We start from the raw sequence: 19,651 nt of genomic DNA, 5'->3' as shown, positions 1-19,651 counted from the left end.
TAAAGAAGTTTAGATTTTTAACCGATGCCTGAGATGCACACCCTAAATGAGCCAAGTTTTATTTACATGCTTTGCAAACTGCTACCCAATGTATCCTTGGATGAAAACCGCATATTCCAGAATATTTTTTTTTTCAAAAACAGTGAAACTAGTTTTCCTGTATGTTGAACTAATAGCTAAAGGGCAATATATACATATATAAGTAATTCATATTTTATGTATTTTATACATTATTTTGCTCTGCTTGGTAAATATATGTTTGGTAAATACACACACCTCGGATGAAATTGTACTTATCAAGATTCCAGTAAAATTCCGTAATCAAATACTCTGAGGCCAGCAAGAACTGGATGTTAGCAGAAGGTCCCCAAATTATACCGCAAACCCTGAGAAAATCTGGAAGCAAGCAATTCAATTAAGAGCCGACTCCCAGGTTTGGGTCAGGCAGCATAATTCACCCTACTGCTTTCTGTGGAAAACTCAGGCTCTGTCTACACCAGCAAATAAAGAGGTGCAATAGGAACAGATGTGTAGGTTGGAGCAGCTGGTGCCAAGGACCCTATATATTAATCATCCAGAGGCATTACCTTTAACTGATTGAGCATCATTCTTTGAATCAAACTTTCCCAACTATACAAGAGGTTCAAAGCACCATGGGTTGGACCCCTGTGTGCAAAGTAGAGTGTGGAGCACACTGGGTGCACATGGAACTTCCAGTTGGGTTTCTACAAAGGGAATACAGTTTGTGTGGACCAAGACCATCCCCTGAACGAAACTAGTGCCCTCTCCTCCTCCAGACCAAAACACTCATGTAGATATTGGCACCTACTTAGCAATCCAGCCCTCCTCACCAAGTCTGCTGCCTGGCACCGAGTGGTACAAATAGGCCCATGCCAAAGCCTATTACAATTCCTCTGTTTGCATGAAAACAAAAGTTTGATACTAACTGTAGACACAGAAGTCCTGCTCTGCTTTTTCATTTCTTTTTGACTGATCTCAGAGAGACCAGACTGATAAAAAGTCTGAGAAGACCTCTCAAAGTACATTAATAAACAGCACAGTTATTGATTGCTGTCAAAGAAAATAGGCACATTCAAATTTACAAGCTACCCAGCCCACATACACACTCATAAGCTGTCCATTAAACACTGCTTGACAAATTATTTTCATGATTAGACTCAACCAGTTTCCCTGCAAAGGAGCCAGGCACTTGCATCCATTCCCCTCCTCAGAAACACATAGTCCTGTTCTTGCTCGGTGAGCTGCAGCTCTGGTGCATTATACCCCTTTCTGTAAGATAAGATGTTCTGTCTGTTTAGCCCAAGTGATCTGTCTCAAATCTGAGGAATAATAAAACCAGCTTATTTTTTTTATTAATTTAGCACTCTTGTGCTGTCGATACTATTTTTTTGCTTTACCCTGAAAGCTTTCCCTGTAGACCGGGTTGATTCCTGTATGTCCCACTACGGCAGTGAGATGGTCTGCCACCTTTTGACTGTTAATATACAAACCAAACCTCTCTCCCCTGGGATGTCACATGCACTTGCCTTGTAATACAGCATCACATTTGATGTTGGTCAATTTTTGAAGGGTATTTTCCTTGCGCTACTGAAACATCCTTTCTGAAGTTTACAGTAAAATCTACACCGTGACACCTCATGCTCTCTTCTCTCTCTTGTTCCACATTTTAACACATACGTTGATATCCAATGAGCTGTATGGTTCCACAAAAATGCAAACGTGACAACAAACGCCAGCTAAAACATTGATTTGGACATATATTAATTTCACGAGAGCCAAAACTGTATTAGAAGAATCACTTTCTGGACACTTTCTTCTCTCATTTAATTTTGAGCATTCCCATCACACATTCTAGATATCCCTAAGTCTCATCTGCTCTTCCACGCCTCCAAACACCCCAAGACCTCTTGTAAACCACATTACGTCCTTAAAAAAAAGTTCAAAATGTTGGTGACTTATTTGTCACAGAATTGCCATCAATCATACAAAACAGATACTTTGCATTTCAAAGGGACCTTCTGCAGCTGAGTTTATCCAGCCTCCAAGTATGTTTCATGGAGGCACCAGCAAACCTCTGTGCCAGCTTACATGCTGCTGTACTGGTCTTGGGGCTGATCTGCCACAGGCAAGGGGCTTCACAAAGACTGGGTTTTGAAAGGACATGAATTAGAAAGAAATTCCACAACATAATTAAGAAATGTTCCCCTTTCCCAATTTTAAATTCTCTGTTGGCTTTAATTAACTTGCCCTAGAGCAATAAGGTTGGCGAACTCAAAAGTATTAAGCAAGTTGTCTCTGCACAGCTCCTACACCACTCACATTTCAAGCTATAGCTATGGGATGTTCTTTTTCCCTTTTAAAAAAACATTTTTTAAAAACGAATCTTTAACATGTAAAATCAGCAGTATTTTACAGCCTGGCTCCACGGAGAAAACTTATATTCTGCCTGCAAAACGCTAGTGCCAGTGGATTTCTGTTTAAACAAGTGAACAAGAAAAGATCCAACCAAATTATAATCCAACATAAAATTTACATTACACCATAGGAGAGAATAGCTGTTATTTCCAGAAGTGACCTGGTAAGATAAAGTGATTTCAACTGTGTGTCTGAAAGGGGTCCGATCCTCAGCTATGACGTGGGCAGATCTTCTGACCACCACAGCCTATTAGCACATTGCAGATCATGGCCCTACGTCTCTCCACAGTCAGGAAACCTGTCCTCTTTTACAGACTGCAGTGGAGATCATCAGCCAGACTGATCCAAGGCAGCAGCGCCCAGCCTTTCTAGGCTCACAAATACCTGATGACTTGAACAGCAAGGAAAAGCTGCGTGCAAAAAACCTCTGCTTCACACAGTCACCCCAAGCTCAGGCAGAGGTTTCAGAGGGCTGGACATTTCCTAGAGACTGTGGGTTACCTGCATGCCTGCGGATCCCTTGGAGTGTGCATGCAGCACAAGCACACCAAAAAACCTTTGTTTCCTCCCAAGGAATGCCACTGACCTACACCAGTACTCTCCCAGTGGTGGTGGTGTCCATGGCAGTCAGGTAAAACCATGGCTGGGTGCATTTGTACCAACCAAAACTGCAGTTCTGACTAATTCTCAAAACTGCAACTGCAATAGTATTTTAAATCCATTAAAACTTTTATGTCTCCTTGACTGGAGGTCTGAACAAGTAACTTTAATGTCTGTAGCTGCCTTTTTCCCCCTCTTTTTTTGCCTTAATGCAACAGGCTAATCCAAGAAATCTCAGGTATCTATTTACAACTGGTCTGAGCTGTGGGACTTGCAAAAGCGGCCAAAGCAGATCTGGTCAGAAGAGGCTCAGACAGCAGCACATGCATGTAATTAGCAAAGGATTAGAGCTGCAAAGTTTTGCTTCTTGCAATGAGAAAGCAAAGAAGTCAACTTCTGGATATTATCTCAAGCTGGAGGCTGAAGATATCCTTCAGTTTTAGTACACAATGATACAATCCTATTCTTTCCACTTGAGGAGGAGTCTTAAAAGTGTTAATTGAGGTTGTGATTTAATTGTGTGTGCACTTTGGTTTTCCAAGTCTGGCTAATGCTGTAGAGAAACAAAAATATAACAAAAACACCACTTAGAAATTCTTACCTGAAAGAAACCAGGAAAATTTAAATCTTTCGGGGAAAAAGAAAAGTTAGCCAGGAGATTTCTAGGCCATGACATAATCATCTCTTCAGCATGAAGACTTTTTGAAGCTTATCCCATCTGTACCTTTTGAGGCTTACCAATTATTAAGAGATGGCTTCTTCTCACTACCGTACGTCTCTGCAGACTCGCACAAAAAAATGCTTCAGCGACAGGACTTTGCACTGTCTGCACAATCTAGTTAATAGGCACAGTAAGGCATTTCATGTCACTCTAATTCCTACCCTCTAAAGGCTCCGATTCGTCACCTGTGTTCACCTCAACACATTTTAGCCTGCTATTTAATTACTTTAAAGCTGGAGTGATGGTGGTCTTATTTCTTCCGGTCACTCTTCTCTTTCAGGGGTTCTCTGCTGGCTCCCCCACCAGCACCCGCACATCTAAAAATCCAGCAGTAAGTGCATTGCCTCTGACAAACGGATAATATTTGAGAGCTGTGGGGAAACTGCATTTGGGCTGATGTGTATATCAAGTTTCAGTCCAGTCAAAAGCCAGCACCATCTTTTCACTGCTGCCCTTTTCATTTAGTTATCTTACTGAAGTCTTATCTCCCCAGTCCCTTGCCATAGGCTACCAGCTTCCTGCAGAGCCAGAAACAAAGCTCAGTCTTAAACAAAGGAAAAAAAAGGAAAAAAATCACAAAAGAGAGAAAGTTGGTCACAGTTACTGTTATGGAGCCCTGCAGGTTCTGTAGCCACGACCAAAGCAAAGGCATGCTGCTGCTTCTGTGCCTAGTGTCACCGGCCAGCAAAGCCACCAGTAGCACGGCAAGGCACTGCCTTTTTTTAAAGTACTGTTAAGCATCGCCACTGCTGGTTTTAGGCATGCTCTCTTCTCCGCTGTACCACAAGCTCAGACAAAGCGATCTGCCATCCAAACAACCTCCGAAGGCTGAAGTGGTCAAAAACAATGCGGGAGGATGAAGGAACATAACTACCACCATCACTAGTGACAACTCCTGAAAGCTTGCTGCCCATGCAACACAACCTTCCTGTAACATCCCAGCTGAGAGGAGTCCAGGAAAAAAGTAACATGAGGACCACCTTCCCATCCTCTCAGCCTAACCAGTGACAGCCTGTGCTCATATTTAACCACAGTTGGTTTCTATAGCTCTTAACAGCAGAAACATGCACGTAATGTTAAACATAATTTATATAAAGAAGATTCAGCAGCACAAACCAGGAATAAACTGGCTTTACAGTAACTTCTCTTACGCTGTGTATATAGCACCCTATTTGAATTATATGTTTAGTTAAACTGCTTTATGTTTGGTAAGACCTGACATGCAGAGAGACAGCCATGACCTTAGGGCAGGAGAAATGAAAAGAACAGGTTAAACACCAAGTACACAGAAAAGTCTCAAATAAAATGTTTTACGTAAGAGTTTTTTCTAACAAAACATGCATTTTTTTTTTAATATGCTGGATATTTCCCTTGCCAGCTAAGCAGCTCTGTTGAGTTCCTCAGTAGCAGCAAGTGCTCAACTTACAGTACTTTCCCAAGTTGAACGCACCTCATAGATGAGCCTTTGAATCTGACCCGAGGGACCTTGTAATAGCTGATGCTTGGCATTTGGCATTTTTTTCCTCAATTGCTTTTTTTTTTGGCCTTTTTATTATTACAAGTTTCAGTCTCACAAATGCCCGAATTTCAATAGCAACACAAGTGTTAAATGCTTTTCCTTTCAGAAATAACTGATAAAATAGCTACTATTAAAGACAGGGAGGGCAAAGATCGCTTTGGTAAGGCTGCCCAATTTTTTATACAGTAAATTTCATTTTTCAGTTGCTTTTAGCTTGCCATATTTAAGATGAAACTCTCCATATTTGTTTCTCAGGTGGTGTGGAGTAGCATATATGTGCATGCACGCACACATTGAGCGGCGTGGAACTTATTTGAATGTAAATGATAAAAAATGGGTTCGAGTAAGTCCATCTAATGTAAATATACTCCATTGCAAATGTTCTGTTGCAAGGTCAATCATTTCAGTGTTTTTAAACAAGGAGTTGCTCCTGGAGTCACAGAAATATCTGTTGTCCTCCCAGTAAGAACCCATCTGATTTGATAGATGCTAACTCCTGAAAATACTGAGCATGTGAGCTTAATCAAGTTTCTGGTGGTGGTGCTTTGGTTGTTTTTTTTTTTTTTTTTTTTAAGTACTCATCTATACTGTGCTTATCCCACCTCAGAGTTCAGACTGTAAAGCTGTGCCACACCGTACTCCTAATCCAGGTATTTAATCTTAAATAGCTAAAATAAGCATCATAACATCTCACAATTAGCTTAGTTTCAATCCATGTCCATGCAGCCAATTCCAAGCTTGGCAAGGCAGCAATATTTTTTTTTTTTTAAAATAGATCAGGGAGAAAATGTATCCTAGAGCCCACTTGTTACCTATTTCAAAACTATTCCCTACCAATCTGTATTTTGATCCAAATGAGCAATAGCAGGGTGCTGTTTCACCTTATTCCTGATGCGCTCTAGCTGTGGGCTGCTGCTGGAAGGGCTGATCTGCCTCCATCTGCTCCCTCCTGCCAGCCATGAACTCCCACTGCTTCCCTTACATTGATATAGTGCTCATGCAGGTTGCAGGCTGGAGGGGACCGGTGGGTGGATGCTTCTCTCTCAGTAAAAGCCTTCCAGATCTCTTCAAAACTCTAGAGAAAACTAATTTATCTGGTCTTCTCTGCATTTCTGCAGAAGAGCTAACCATCATCCGCTCTGGCTCCTGGACTGAAATATGCCCTTTGTTTATGGACCTGTCCCTTTGCAAGTCTGCAATGATTTTGGGCTGCAGTTGATGGATGGTAGGCTACACTCACCTAGGGATGGGAAATGTCACTGTCATACAGGTACCGTTGTCCATGTTTTCTTACAGCTGAATTTGCTGTGGCATGCCATTGAATATAATTTCTTTCTTTCTAAATTCTTACAAGGTATCAAGGATTTTTCTGGGGAAAGACTAACCCACAGTTGCTGGTATCTGACTCATTTTACGTGGTACTTGCCTTTGGCCACTACCTTGATGTAAGCTGTACTTCCCTCAATTTATAAATACAACAACAATTTTTTTCTCATTTGAAATTAATCTCTTTGTTCTATTTAGCTCTTCCATTCCTCTGTTGTACTACCACAGTTAAACACTGACCCAAGTAGTTTCTAATAAACACAGGGATGGTTATCTCTCTATTGGTAAGCTCTGTGTTCACCTTTTTAAGTAGCTTATGGCCAAACAAATGTGAAGTTACAGTGAAGACACTTTGGATTTCAAATCCGAGATGCTATCTCTGCTAGGTGTTTGGGAGAGAACTAATACAAAACAAGAAATAATCAGTCCATATCTAAACTGAAAGTTAAGTTTGAAGCCAAGATCCTACACTGTTTTGAAAAACCTTTAGAACAGGCACTCAACCAACAGAGTAGTTTTTATTCTAGCAAACAAAAAACCCCCCTTTTTCTGACACCTGATTATTGACTTACGAATACTGTTTTCCCAATACATCTCCCCACTGTCTCAGTCATCACTGTTCATACAATAGATAGAAAGGTTCCTTGCTTGAGCCCTGAACTGAATCCTAGATTTCCCAAAGCGTAACAGCTCATCAACTTCTGTTTTAGGGAATTGCAGCTTAACTTGGTACTTTTTAGTGAGGCAGCCAAATACACACAAAAACAGAATAAAAAAATTGTCAAGAATCTCAGTAGAATGAAGATAGCTTGGGCTGATGGTACCTCCAGGGTAAAACATTTCAGTTTCTATCCCCTGTCCTACCACAGAAAACTCAAGAGGCAAGATGTCTTCAAGCAGCTCTGATTTGTAAGCTTAATACACTCAAGGATGTCTTTCTTCAAGTCTTCTGGGTGTATTCAGAGTGGGTTTCTAATTTACTCATTGACACTGAAAACTTCTTTCAAAAAGAAGGGGTATTTTCCTCAATTCCTGGGGATGACATGTTATGGGAAACAAGCATCAAATTTCACAAGACTTGAAGAAAATGGCAAAAAGCTGCTAAAATATGGACTGTTGCCTTCCTCGTCCTCTGCTGTATGAAAACAAAGCTACTTGCCTTGTCTTTCAAGGCCCCTTGAAAGCCCTTCCCTTCTTCTTATCTTTAGTTCAGTATTCAAAGCTTGACCATTGCCTCTGGCCCACTACTCTGATATTCATTTTTCTATTGTCACCATACCCCTAAAATCTGGGTTTAAGGAAAGATTTTAGTGTCTTAACTAGGCGGTATCTTAGCTAGCAGGTATCGAAACAAGGCCAAAACACATTGCTCTCCCCCATCCCCTTCAAAAACATTTGTCAAAGGATGAACAAATGGATGTATGGATAATCTAATGCATGAGAGACATCAGATAAAATGAGAAAAGGACAAAAGCAACGATAATTTCTTTGGGTCTTCTCTCCAAAAAACTCTAGACTACACAGTGATACTTGGGCAAACTCTCCAGAAGGCAGTTGGTAGGTAAGATGAAAAGGATATACTATAAACCCAGTGTAACTAGAAATTTTCAGCTGAACATGTTCCAAGTGAGGTATGAACGCAGAGAGCAGTGTGCCAGGTCCACATACACATATAATCTAAACATTCAGAGAATTTAATAAAGTGGTACTTATGCTACTTAGATTAAAAAAAACCCCAAAAACAGTATCGTGGCTTTTACACCTCTGCTTTTTAACAAATGCTCTAATGCACTGCAGGAGGAGACAGAAATACTTCCTCTGCAGGTTTCTCTTTCACAGGCAATGAGGAGAAAAACAATTATAATAATAATTGCAAACGGGGCTTCTGTTTACAAAGTGTTTGAGTTTTTATCAAAGACAGATTTGCACGTAAGAAATGTGCAACTGAACCAGGGAGCATTTTATCTGAACCGCTCATTAACTTGGACAACTGGGGTCGAGGGTTGGGTTTTTTTGTTGTTTTGTTTTTATTTTTAATCATCCAGGCATCTCCCATGCTGCTATACAGGCACCAGTGTTTTACCAGATCAGCTCCTGCATGACAAGGTCTGCCAAGCAGCTGCAAGGACAATAAAATACGTCGTACTGCTACTAACCTTTATCTTTGGAGTATTGCATTTGAGCTTCTGAGGCCTCCAAACAGCGAAATCTGACCAGCCACCACCCAAGCTGACATTTCATTTGCCTCAGTTATTAGATGCATTTCCTGGAAGCTACTGGTAAGTGACATTTTTTTTTTTTTTTTTTTTAAATTTAGTTTTAAAACAATTACAATTACTCTAATCTGAAAGCATGCAATCTAGTATGTCAGAATCAGTTTATTTCTACAGTCATACGGGGAAAGATTTTAGTTTACTGGCAGCAATGAATAAGTCTTTTTATTTATGTGTGTGTTTGAAAATGCAGTACTGTTGTAACTAATATTTTATACATTTCCCTCATTATCTTTATGAAATATCTGCTGTCCAGAACGGAGCTAATATAACTCCAGCTCACTGGGAGATGTGCTGTTCAGTGTAGTTCAGGCACCAGAAAGACCAGGAGTGAGTTACGACTCTCACGGTTTGTTGGTGGTTTTTTTTTGTTTTTTTTTTTCCATTTTATTAATGCTTTCCCAAAGTGTCCCCTGTTCATAGGACTTGCTGAAATATCTTAAGTCAAATCTTAAGTCCCCTAGCAGCTGTTGGGTCGACAGAAGCCCAGCTGTCTAAACTTTACTGGCAGTAAATGTCATTCTTGCACACAAACTGCATGCCTGGAAAACCCAAAGGCACATCTTGGGCTATCACATCCCATCACGTTCCCCGACGAGATGTGAAAACCGAAATGGAAAACGTCAACAAACTCCGGCCGCAGCGAGGAGTGGGGCATGCCCGCTGACAAGCGTGCCGCAATGACAGAAATGGACTTGGAGTTGCAATTAGTGGCACTGTCATTTTCGGGCGCTCCTGCCAATTAATTAAGCCTGTCAAATGGAAAAACAGCAGCATTCACATGATAATTTATATAGGGAGAGACTAGCCTAGCAAAGCTGCTGCTGCGGCCAACAAAATTCCCTCCGAGCGCTTAAAAAAATAATAAAATAAAAATATAAAGAAAGCGGGGGGGGGGGGGGGGGAGAAAGAAAGTTAAACTGTCCTTGTTATAATTGTTAACTCTGATCGCTCAAGTAGAAGACGGGCTGATTAAAACTCCAAACGAGCCCCTAGCTCGCTTAAATCTCAGAGTCCGGAATGATAGAATCAGAGGAGTTTATTCATACCATTAAGCCCCAGAGAACTTAATTGAAAGAAGAGCATAGCCTGGACCTTGACAAGCGGGAGGTCACAGTAATTGCTGCCGGACATATTTAACATTAAGATAATCAGGCCATTAATTACCCTTTGGATCATTAAATCAGCCAGTTGCAAAATGAAATTTCTGCCTCTATTACTCACTTGAGAGACCACAGGGGTGGCTTTTAATTTATCAGTGAGCTTGAGATACAAAGGACCAGGCTTGGGGAGGAAGGAAAGGGGGAGAAAGGGGGGGGTTTGCTTCAGCAGAGGCAGGAATATCAATCCGCCATGCTTGGTGATCGTGGCAAATTAACTAGGTAAGATAACCTCAGCTTCTAAAGGCAGAAGCTGGGGGTATGTAAATAGATGAGGGCAGACAGGGAGATCAGAGCCTGCACACCACTTAGCAGGATAATAAAGGAAATCATCCTTGATTATCAGTGCTAATTTGGACACTGCCGGTAGCTTGTTATGCGTGTTCTGAGTAGCATTTAATTAATTCAATTGCTTGTTAATGAGGGAAGTGACATGTGGGGAGCAGATGCCACCCAACTGCAGATGGGTTCTGGTCAGCCCTTCACAATAATTTTTTTTTTTTTTTTTTTTTATTATTTATTTTTAAAAACACCCTTCCCCCACCCCTGAAATGGGAAAGGTGTCAAGCATGGAGGAGCATTCAAAAGGCACAAAACACTGACCTCATCAGGCCAAGAACCGCTAAGAAACCAGAGCCGACAATTGCGCATAGAGAGGTACCGATGTTCCCCCAGGCCCCATTTGTATCGCTGCGGCCTTATGCCAGGAATCGAAGACCAACAGGACTATAACAGCAATCTGATGGCCAAAAGGAATAAGAAATGAGAGAGGGATGAAGTGGAGCATCCTTACAAGATTCTGGACATGATACCAGGATCTTAACTACTCAGTTTCCCTGGGCTTGCCCTTTATCTGTGCTGTCTATAATGAAGGAATAATTATTTTTATGAAAAAAGGAGGCATGGCTTAATATTTTTCCTAAGACGCCGCTCCTCAGTTAAGCCCCAGAAACCAGTGCACTCTCAGCATAGCGGATGCAAGCCTGGAAATGGCAAGGCAGGCTTCAGCTTAGGGTTGTAAAAGTCTGCTAAATATAGTTGAGCTGCGTAATGTTTTTTCTGACACCATTAAATTCAGTTCATTAGTGAGCAAGGGATCAAACTGGATCTTACGTTGTAAGGTGAAAGTCAATTCCCAACACTGCTGGCTCCCAACTCGACTTCTCAGACAGTGTTAAGAACCTCTCTATTTTCTTACAACCTTTGGTAACCAGAATGAAAAGGGTGACTGCTATGCAAACAGACTACCTGAGCAAAATTGCAGCAGATGCTCCAAGCTCCAAGCTCCACTTAAAGAGCTGCTGCTTGTGGCTGCCTTGGCAGAGCTTACAACTATGCCTGAGCTTCTACTAACCATTCATCCCTCACTTTAAAATCACATTTTAATGGAAATGGAGGTTCTTTCTATTAAGGAATATTCTCAGAAAGACACCAGAATGGTGGAGCCCTTCAACTTTATGGTTTGGACATAGCTAATGCATGTATTCAGCATCACTTGAGCAGGAGAACAAAAAGCATGGCTGGGATGGTGCATGGTATCATGCTGCCTTCCCTCCTCATGGCCAGCAGCTTCCAGGTGGTGGAGGTGGTCTCATTGCTGGCACATCCCAGTACTTCCAGTGAGACAGAGATGGAGACGCTGGGAGCTCAGAGAAAGAGAGTGAGGGCCAGGGAGCAGATAATCACCTCCTGGAGTGGGCAAAGGGATGGTGGCAGCTTGCCTCATGTGGAAATCTAGGTTAGGTTAATGGTTGAACTAGATGATCTTCAAGGTCTTTTCCAGCCTAGATGATACTGTGAAAAAGCCGACAACATTGTAGGAAGTTGACGGTGGTAAGCAAGTCGGCAAACCAGAAGCCACACAGGCAAGACTATTAAGTGGAGAAAGCAAAATATATGAGGTGTGTCCAGAGGAGATATACATACCAGTGCAAAATGCTCAGGTGGAACACAGGGCAGACTCCTCACAGTGGCTTCAACACAACTCTGACATTCCTCCATGGAGCAGCTCAGCCCCTGCCCCACTGAGCTACTCCTCTTGCACCACTCCTCATCAATGTTTTAAGAGTGTGCTTAAATAGTATCAATAGCAATTAGAGGGGAAAATCCTGATCTCGTGCCCAGACCCAGTTAATTGTCGCAACATTGATTTACTCTAATTTGACTTCTCACTCCAAATTAAACCCACGTTACTGAAGGAGGGACCGCAGGCAAACTCTCCTGGCTCTACCCCTCTCCTCCATGACAATAAATTTGATATTGAATACACTTGGAAAAAACCCAGCAGTTGTTTCAGGATCCATACTGGAATATCTTTTTCCTCCTCCTCCCCCCCCCCCCCTTTTTTTTTTCTTCCTGTGAGTAATTAAAAGATGCTTTTCTTGACTAATGATCCCCCTGTTTAGAAATGGGAAGTCGATACTCCTTCACCAGCAGTCAGCTTCAATTTGTCACAAGGCTCCCGAAGTTTGAGCGGCGGTTCTCAGGGCTGCTGGTAATTGCTGGAACCAATTACCAACCTTCCAAAGCTGACCTAATCAGGGACCCATGGACACCACAACTCAGAGGCCAGCTGGTCCCCTTTCTCTTTCACATTCACGTATTTGTCCATGCTTGAGTTTTCTGCTTCACCAACTTTTCACCAGGAGCTTGTGTTTATTCCTCTTCCCTCCCTGTAATCATGCCAACCTTCAGTCTGAACTTTGCATCATGCTACTGCTGCACTCTACGCTTCTTCCTTGGGGATCCCATTGCACCTGCGCTGCTTTCCAGTTTCAGGCTAGAGGCCATCCAAGGTGTTGCTTTTGATCCAGAGACACCAAATGACCTGAGATCTGCTTATAAACTGCCTCTCAGACTTGATGAGACCTAGCATGTGTTAACATACCTGGAAATACCTGGGCAACATATCCTTGATAAAAGTAACAGCGCTAATGCCTTTTGCTACAAAACTCTCAGGCTTTTGAGTTCACACCCTCCAAGCCGAGAGCCCTTCTGATCTTCAAAATACATTTCCAGGTTTATCTTTCCCCATGACTTTCCGGAGAAAGAGTTTTAAGTGAATTTGAGTGGACTAGGAAAGGACAGCAGTCTGGTATATTTGATGTGGTTTAAGTTTGATAATGTTTATCTTATTTTTGAGTGTACAAAATTAAAGATTCAAACTGTACTCACAGCTCTGTTTTTAGAAATATTGGTGACATTTTCCCAAGTAAGATTCCTTGATTATGCTAGAGTAGCCATTTGGCAATCCCTCCTGCAAAACATCCACCTCCCTGGGTCTCTCCTTCCTTCTACTCAACAGAAATGCATGTGATGCCACTGCCATGATTCAGTGATCAGTGCCAGCTTCTTCCAAGCTGAAGGGACTACTTTTGATGTCATGTCAAGACTTCCAGGTTCCTTTAAGTCCAGCACGTCAACATTCCTCGAGCCTCACAGCCCGATAGATTCTGTATCTGTGGAGCAGTTAATAACCTTCTTTTGCCCCCAGAAAGCTTGTGGGCTTCATCTCCAACAGAAAGACACAACATGAAATGGTGAAACCCATGTACGCTTGATCCCCTCTACAAGTGTCCATTGACAGAGGGTCCATCATTGTGCTGACAACTTTTGGTGGTCTGGGGATGGCCCAGCAGAGACAGAAGAGTGAAGAGCCATGTCTGTCAAAGAAACACCTGGGAAGATTGTTTTTATCTAAGGTCTTTTACTGATGCTTTGTGCTAAGCCTTTGAATCACTTGAGGGAATGATTAGGAATCTTTTGTTCTTGTGTTTCCAACACTGTGTTTCAGGCACAGCCTGAAGGTCTGAGCAAACATGGAAAGCCATGGAGGGTGGATTAGTAAGTATATCAAGGACAATTGAAAATGGGAGAACTAGGCAGGACAGATGTAGGGTCTGCAGGAGGAAATGGGGATATGAACAAGCTCAGGAGGAGCCTGGAGGAAACATGGGAGAACTTCTCTCTCCCACTTTGATGGGGTTTTGGTGAGAACTCCTTAAAGCAGGAGCACCTGAAAGTATGAGCCCCCTCACATGGTGGCTCTCAGACTCCAGCTGATCCCAGAGCTCACCAGCATGGGCTGGAACAGCTCCCCAGCAACAGCTCTCAGCTCTCTGCCCCTTCAGAAGGAGTTCTGCTGAATGCTTCTTTCTTCCCTGATCTCCAAATATCCTTGGACTCCCTCCATCCCTTCTCCACCAGAACTCCAAATCTTAGCTCCATGACATATTTCTACTTGCTTACTTCCTTGCCTCTTCCCCCAGTCCCTCAGCTTCAGTTGCCTTCTCCCCCTTCAGTCCCTCAACAACAAAAAACGGGGTTTTGTTTAACCCCAGTTCGGGTCCATTGTAGCTGCTTCTGATAATTCCTCATGCAAAACTGCAAGCAGCAGTGAGAAAATGGAATGTGCAACCTATACCTAAAGAACTTGAACTTATTTTCTTGGACAGAAGGATTACGATGCTTAGAGACCAAAGTAAGGTACAAAAGAAGGAACATACTTTGAAAAAGCAGACCTTTCAGATATTTACATGAAAAATATCACTTCAGTCTGTGCTGCAAAGAGCAGAAAAATCGGGAGTGGCAAAGCAAGATTACAATTGCTTTGTGGGAAAATTTTCACATAATCTTAATGCTACTTTTTGTAGCAGTTCTTCCATTGTAAGTGTGCACTTGGACACATAGCTGGAAATACATATTTATAAAATTTTTACATAATTATAAAATTTTTTGTGTCCAAAAATGTTATAGTTCAGGAAAGAAAGTGTCACTGACAAACATAAGCAGCTTAATATAAACATGAAGATGTACAGAAACAAAGAAGAATTAAAATAAGCCCTGAGCATGAAATACAAAGAGAACAAAGTGATTTTCTATAAGTAAAATTCAATTTGAAACACAAAAAAATGCATTAATTCACATGGATGGTTCTGTTTTCATCACATTCATATATATTTTAGATTTTTCATTATAATATTTTATTATATGAATGCTAAAATAATGGGGGGGTGTTAAAAAATAAAAATCCAGTTGAGTGTAAGCCTTTCCTTTTTAAGTATTTTGAATTGAGGTATCTCTCTAGCTCACCTCAGTAGTAAGGAGCAACATATATTTGTTAGGTGCAACAACATAAGATCTCTGGTTTAAAGTAATACTAATGACCAAAAGGCAGCAATAAGTTGATTTCAATCTACCTGATAAAATAATGTTATTAGCTGTCTAATAATATATATGTATACAGCAGACACATAGTTTATGTGTGAACAAAACCTTGGTGTAGGTCTACCTAAACATTTTTATATGCATAGTCATTCGTCTAAGTAGCCTGATTAATGTACTGGCTTCATTCTCGAAGATGAACCAAAGGTGGCACCACAAATTCATTTTTCAGTGCTAACGTAATAATGCAATAAGAAACAGTTGACTTTATTACAGACAATAGTACAAACCTACTCTTACACCATAGGAGGTGGCCCAGGTATATGCTCCCAGGTTATAATTTCACTTGATCTGGCATTGGAAAAAAGCAGATCCGGAAATACACATCAACAAAATCAGAACATAATTTCCTCTGATTTCTCTCATATGCAGGAGGGAAATGCTGAGAGCTAAACCTCCATTGTGTTGTTTGCTACCTGGGGACTGACCAGGGCTCGGATGCAGGCTGCCCCCCTGGAGCTCCCCGTAAGACAATTATAACACACTTCTGAAGACAACTTCAAAGGTTGGTCCAGCTGTGCAAGGTAGTCCAGAAGGTCCTTCTCCTGCCTAAACCCCCCCTTGCTGAAATGCAGTCTGCCAAAGGTCATCCTGCATCCCCCAAGCCAAAACTTTAGTTGTAACTAGTAGCCTCAATCTACTAAAATCGGGAAAGCATTTTCAAAACATCTTTCTTTAACACTGATCAGATAAATTAAGCATAAAAATCCTTTAGCTTTTGGTAGGACAACATATTGCAGAAAGATTTTTTCACTGTGTTGAGCTATGAGAAGTTGGCAAAATACTGTTCTCATAGGAAACACACCCCCCTCCACCAACTTATGATTTCACATTAAAAAAGTAAGCAAGTTCACAGTGAGCAGGACTTTCAACATCTGTGACGAGAACCCAAAGACCTGACAGCCAGGTACAAATTCCTGGGTGAGCTCGAACTACTGAAGGCAGATTATTAATCAGAAACTGATAGTCCAAGAGCCAGGAACTTTGTAGCCAACCGAAACAAAGAAACCCATTACAAGTATAATTTAGATTGAGGAACAACCAGGCGGGAGGTTTCAATCTCCCACTGTTTTGTCAGTCAGTCAATTGAACAAAAAAAACTGTAGAGCTGCTCAGGAAACCTTCACAAGACTGAAAAAGTAACAGGGTCACTCAACTTTTGACACCCCCTGCTTTGACACATGTTCTTCCTGCGCATCCAATGAAGATATATATATGCAATGATTTTTACAAGGTGTACTCCAAGGGAGAATTTTCAAAGTCCATGTTGTAAAATGTTGTAACGCCCTGCCACCTCTGACTGCAATGCCAAAATGAGGATTTATGTGCTCATAGCTTACAGACTCGACCACGTGCAGTATCACACACTACCTGCCCGCTGCATAGCACGGCCAAATGGAGTAGGAAAGCCTACCTTGTGGAGTCTGATGAAGGTTTCATATGGCCTTGGCTGCTGTCCTCCCAGACGCTGTTTGCCAGCTCGTTCCCGATAGAAGACATCACCTTGATGAGCTCTATCGGCCAGTCATCCAGGTCGAGAGAGCGGACCCGGGACAGGTGTGTGCCAAGGTTTCGGTGTATACCTGAGCATTCGATACATATGAGGGCTCCCAGATTCAAACTGGCCCAGTCAGGGTCTACAGAAAAAAGGACACAAGCAATCAGAACAACAAAACACCTAACGAAACTTTCTAGGTAATGTTTGTGAATAAAGACTTTGACTCCAGGGGAATAAAAAAATGCAGGTGTCCTATCCAAAAGCACAGTTGGAAGGTCTTCCAGTAGGGTCATTTTTGCCCTAACTCTTCTGAGAAACCCTAAGGAGTGAAAAAAGTCATGGAGGGGGGTCTCAAAAGATGTATCATTCCACCTCCAGTCAAACGAAAAATATGCATCAGAGAAAAGAAGAAACAAAGAAAATACAAATGCAGTGGCAGGCAGCTGATGATGAAGTAGTGGAGAAAGACCCTCCTTGGGAATCTAGAGCCACTCGTAGCCAATTACAAGGGAAAAAGGAGAAAAAAAAAAAGAAGAGTGACTAGATACAATGTCTCTGTTGCTAACTATATCAACTCCCTTAATAACCATCTATATCATCACCTACATATGGCTTTTACATCTAACACACTATGGGGTATGTTTTCATCTCTAAGATCAGGGAGATAAGTACTAAGATGAAAATGTGATACTTTGAACAGTCCCGGTTTTAGTGTACGAGCCAGAAGGATTCCACCGTCACACACACACACAAAATAACCCCGCAAACGATAAGGCTGTGACAAACCTGACAAAAGCCGGGAAATTCAAAGTAATTTCCCAAGATGGTTCACTTTTTTGTCATTGTCCCCTGTTATTTAAATCTAGATTTGTATGAATCTCCCTGTCTCTAACAAACATTCATTTTAACAAAATGCTATGGAAGATGTATGGGAGGAATTTTTGGTGGCTTTTTATTCTTCCCCCCAGCTGACAGATCTTTTCTCCTCACCTTACCCCAGGCCTCCTGAAGAACTAGTAGGCTATCACAAATGCCAGACAGGAAAATGGTGATTAATTGAGAGGGCAGGCAATTTTTTTTTCAAATTTAAATAAAATTTAGAGCTGATATAAAACGAATTTCCAGTGTCCCCTTCCATTTGGGAAAATTTCATCCAAAGACTCATTTCGACTTTGCGTAACCCAAAACTGAAAAGTTATTTTTGGCAGCTAGAATATGTGGAAATAAAACATTTCCTGGTTCTTTGCTATGTCACGTTTGGACAAAAGATATGAAAGGAAAGCAGATAATTTTAATTGCAAAGTCCCACATTTCACTGCAGGCACCAATTGACATTTTTCAGTCAGTCCTTAGAAATCTAAAAATATCCCCCAACAAGAAAAATCCCTCATCTTATTTCACTTGAGCAGAAAAACACATCTTTTGTTTAAAAAGTTCCTGTCCATACCAAGTTTTATATTAGGAATATACAGCATTTCAGATCTTGAACAAACAAGGTGAGACAAAACTCCTGCTGTGCTTTTCAAGTCCTTGGTAAGACAACCATGAGATACTCCTTTCCTGCGTATTTCTTCAGGTCACCTCCACCAGTTTTGGTGTTTTGCCAGTGGGCGAACCAGTAGTGTATCAGAAACACACTAAAACCCCCGAAATACTGATTTGTTAGTAAAAGCTTAAATACAGCAGATTAATAATTTCAAATTTGCAAACTGTGATTTGGAATGAAATCTCTGTCCCTGACCTGCAAAGGGTTATCTTCACAAAAATAAAAAGTGCAATGAGGTCAAAGAGGTACGAACTCAGAATGAAGCAAAAGGAAGAATGCTGATTTATTTTTTTCCCCTTTATTCTAGCAGAACTGATGTTAAGGACCTGACCTCTGTCCCAAATATCTCTGTGTACTTGAAGCACATCTAGTGTATCTTTTATTTTAAAATATTCACCTACTTCTAACTGACAGTGCTGGTATGATTGAAGTAGTCCACCAAAGCAATAACCAAGAAGTTACATGAAATTTTGTCAAGATAGTATTCTAAATTTCAACAATCTGACAACCCACAGCTGAGTTTGAAGGTGGCAAACTAGGAAAGGCAAGTGTTGAAATCATTATAGACATGCAGTGAAAAAACAGACTTGTTGATCTTGGTTACAACTGGATAATGCAGAGCAAGACAGGGCTCTAATAAGGAGCTTGGACAAGTGACAGCATTCAATGGATTCTGGGAAAAAAAATGACATGATATCACTCAGGACGTCTATTTCAGTGTGTGTACATGAAAAATGGTTCTCAAAAGGATGTATGCTAGATGACAGAAATCAACTACCCACCGATAATTAAGGCAAGTTATTGTAAACTACATGCTCAGGGTTGTCCCTATTTGCAATTCACTGCTCCTATCTGCATCTTCCTCTTCCCATATGTAGTTGAACACTTCCAAAATCTCATGCTTGAATATTGTTATCACTGATTTATATTGAAAAAAAATCACACGTGGATAGTAAGCCATAAAAATCAGCTTGAATAGTTTCTTTTCTTTTTTTTCAAGATGATGATAAAAAAAACCCAGCTCCCTTTTCCTGCTGATGCTAAGAGTAATTCTGAATTGGAGGATGCTCAGAAGCATTTTAAGTGCTTACAAGCACTTACTATGCTTTCCTCCAGTATGCACACATCCAGATTTGATGGTAAAAGAAAGGAAAAGCCCATTCAATGCAGCCAGAGGTGCTATAAAGCTAGTTTCACCTCTTTGTTTTACTTAAAATTTGTCGAAAAAAAGAACTGAATATATCCAGAATATAAGCACAGTTTTCAGCTGTCCATATTCTTAAAGGTGTTCAGCGCTCTCCTCTAGAAACCTCCTCCCCACTTGCACCTCAATCAGACTGATCATTTGA

At 41.2% G+C, this 19,651-nt stretch overlaps 1 protein-coding gene across 14 annotated transcripts in view; it reads right to left on the bottom strand.

Moving 5' to 3' along the window:
• Nucleotides 1-19,651, bottom strand: part of AGAP1 (ArfGAP with GTPase domain, ankyrin repeat and PH domain 1) — a 396,570-nt gene that overhangs the window by 27,505 nt on the left and 349,414 nt on the right. For all 14 annotated transcript variants that reach the window (XM_074910246.1, XM_074910247.1, XM_074910249.1 and 11 more), the window contains one exon: nt 16,673-16,895. In XM_074910246.1, coding sequence (XP_074766347.1) covers nt 16,673-16,895 — 223 coding nt within the window. The remainder of the gene's footprint in view (nt 1-16,672; nt 16,896-19,651) is intronic.

This window comes from Athene noctua, chromosome 7, assembly GCF_965140245.1.
Source record: "Athene noctua chromosome 7, bAthNoc1.hap1.1, whole genome shotgun sequence".
NCBI classification, from domain to species: Eukaryota; Metazoa; Chordata; class Aves; order Strigiformes; family Strigidae; genus Athene; species Athene noctua.
This window is presented reverse-complemented; position numbering and strand designations above follow the sequence as displayed.